General features: G+C 36.7%; 1 protein-coding gene across 1 annotated transcript; it reads right to left on the bottom strand.

Moving 5' to 3' along the window:
- Positions 1 to 158: 158 nt before the first annotated feature.
- MELLADRAFT_85174 (uncharacterized protein) lies at positions 159 to 1332 on the bottom strand (the record flags this gene model as incomplete). Its single annotated transcript, XM_007408580.1, has 3 exons — positions 159 to 162; positions 203 to 753; positions 841 to 1332. The coding sequence occupies 3 exons, from the start codon at positions 1330 to 1332 to the stop codon at positions 159 to 161; spliced, it is 1047 nt and encodes a 348-aa protein (XP_007408642.1).
- Positions 1333 to 1681: the final 349 nt, after the last annotated feature.

Here is a 1681-nt window from a genome sequence, read left to right as displayed (position 1 = left end):
ATTCTTTTAAATGAATTCCTAAAACTTTTCGTTTAATTAAATCTTCACCTATACCAGGTTGATTCATTTGTTGATAAGTTTCTGATAACTCAATAAAAATCCTACCAAATTCCCAAAAAAAACCCAACAAAAAAATTAAATTGATTAAACTTTTCGGGTTATCTATCAAAACCACTAATTTGTTCGAAAGAAGAAAACTTACTTTCGATGAATTTCAAAATCGTTTTCAATTTCATGAATGATTTTAACCAAAACAGTTTGAGGTTCAACCTTTTCTTTCTCATCATCTTCCTTTGCATTCGAATGTCTTGTAAGCTTTTCTTTTTCTTTACTCATCAATTGAATAGGTGCACTACTGATCCGAATCGGTCCATTGGCATTTCCAGCTTGCAGTTTCCTTTTCCTACATTCTGAACACGTCGAATTATCATGAGATGGGACGTTCTTAAGAATCGCTTCTGCTCTACTCATCTCTTGATCAATTTGAATCGATCCTCCTCCAGTTCCTCCATTCGATTTGGGTTTCATAGTCGTTGGTTTTTTGGTTTTTGAAGTTGTTAAGGGGTTGGGAGCTGAACTGATTCTTGTAGGTAACGGATTGCTTGGTTTACTTGGTCCAGGTGTAGGTTGTGATGGTTTTGAAACCGGTGGGACTGCTCTTGTTGATGGTTTTGGTTTTGAATGAGCTATAGTTGAAGTTCTCATTGCTTGTTCTTCTGCTACTTCTTTTTTCAATCTTTCAATCTCATCTGCCTAAAACCCATCCACACACCCACAAAAGAAAAGAAATCTCAGTGAATGTGTTCTCATACACCAATAGAGATCATAAAAAGAACTTACCCCAATAAAACTATGACCACTTCTCGGTGTAGAAGAAGCTTGAGACCTCCATGCTTCTATCCCGCTTCGATCATTCAAAAGAGTGATTTCAGAATGAGATCTGGCAGCTGGTATTCTAGATTTCAAAGGTACTTGATGCCGTTTGGCTTCTTGTTGAGTTTTCGATAATCCAATAGGTCTCATCATTCCTGATCCCTTGGGTTGAACTTTGCACGATTTCTTATTACTTTGACTGAGTGATAAAGATCTAGCTTCCATGACACTTTCAATCATTGATCTAATCTCTCTAACTTCAGTTGTTAATCCTTCAAGTCCTCTTTTCAATTCGATCACTTCTTCTGACCATTGTCGAACTTCAGTTCTAACATTCCCAACTTCTTGTTTCACATGTTTATGACGAGTTTTAAACGAATTCAACTCTTCTAAGGCTATTGCATGTGATTCAATTGATTGATTAAGTTTACGTGTATAAACTTTTAATTTTTGTACCATTCTTTCGACTGGTACTTCATGATTTCCTGTGGACGAAATCGGTCCTTCTCGCTTCTTTTCGGATCTCTCTTTTCGTAATTGGGATTCTAAATCTTGAATATGATCTGCACAGTATACATGTTCATTTTCTAATCCTACCAATCTACGTGTTAAGAGTGTAAGAGCTTGATCCAGGGTAGCATCTTAATCAAGCAAAGTCTTGAAATCAGTCAAAGTAAAAATCAATCAGATTAGAATTCAAAAGTCCCTCACCTGGTCTAGTAGAATCGGTCGATCCTTTGGCATTAGCTCTTGATCCTTTATGAAATTCAGGTTTGTCTGGACTTCTCAACGCGTCCGTCAGACCAGT

This window comes from Melampsora larici-populina (genome assembly GCF_000204055.1).
Source record: "Melampsora larici-populina 98AG31 unplaced genomic scaffold MELLAscaffold_13, whole genome shotgun sequence".
NCBI classification, from domain to species: Eukaryota; Fungi; Basidiomycota; class Pucciniomycetes; order Pucciniales; family Melampsoraceae; genus Melampsora; species Melampsora laricis-populina.
The sequence above is the reverse complement of the archived record's forward strand: the minus strand, read 5'-3'. Positions and strand labels throughout refer to the sequence as shown.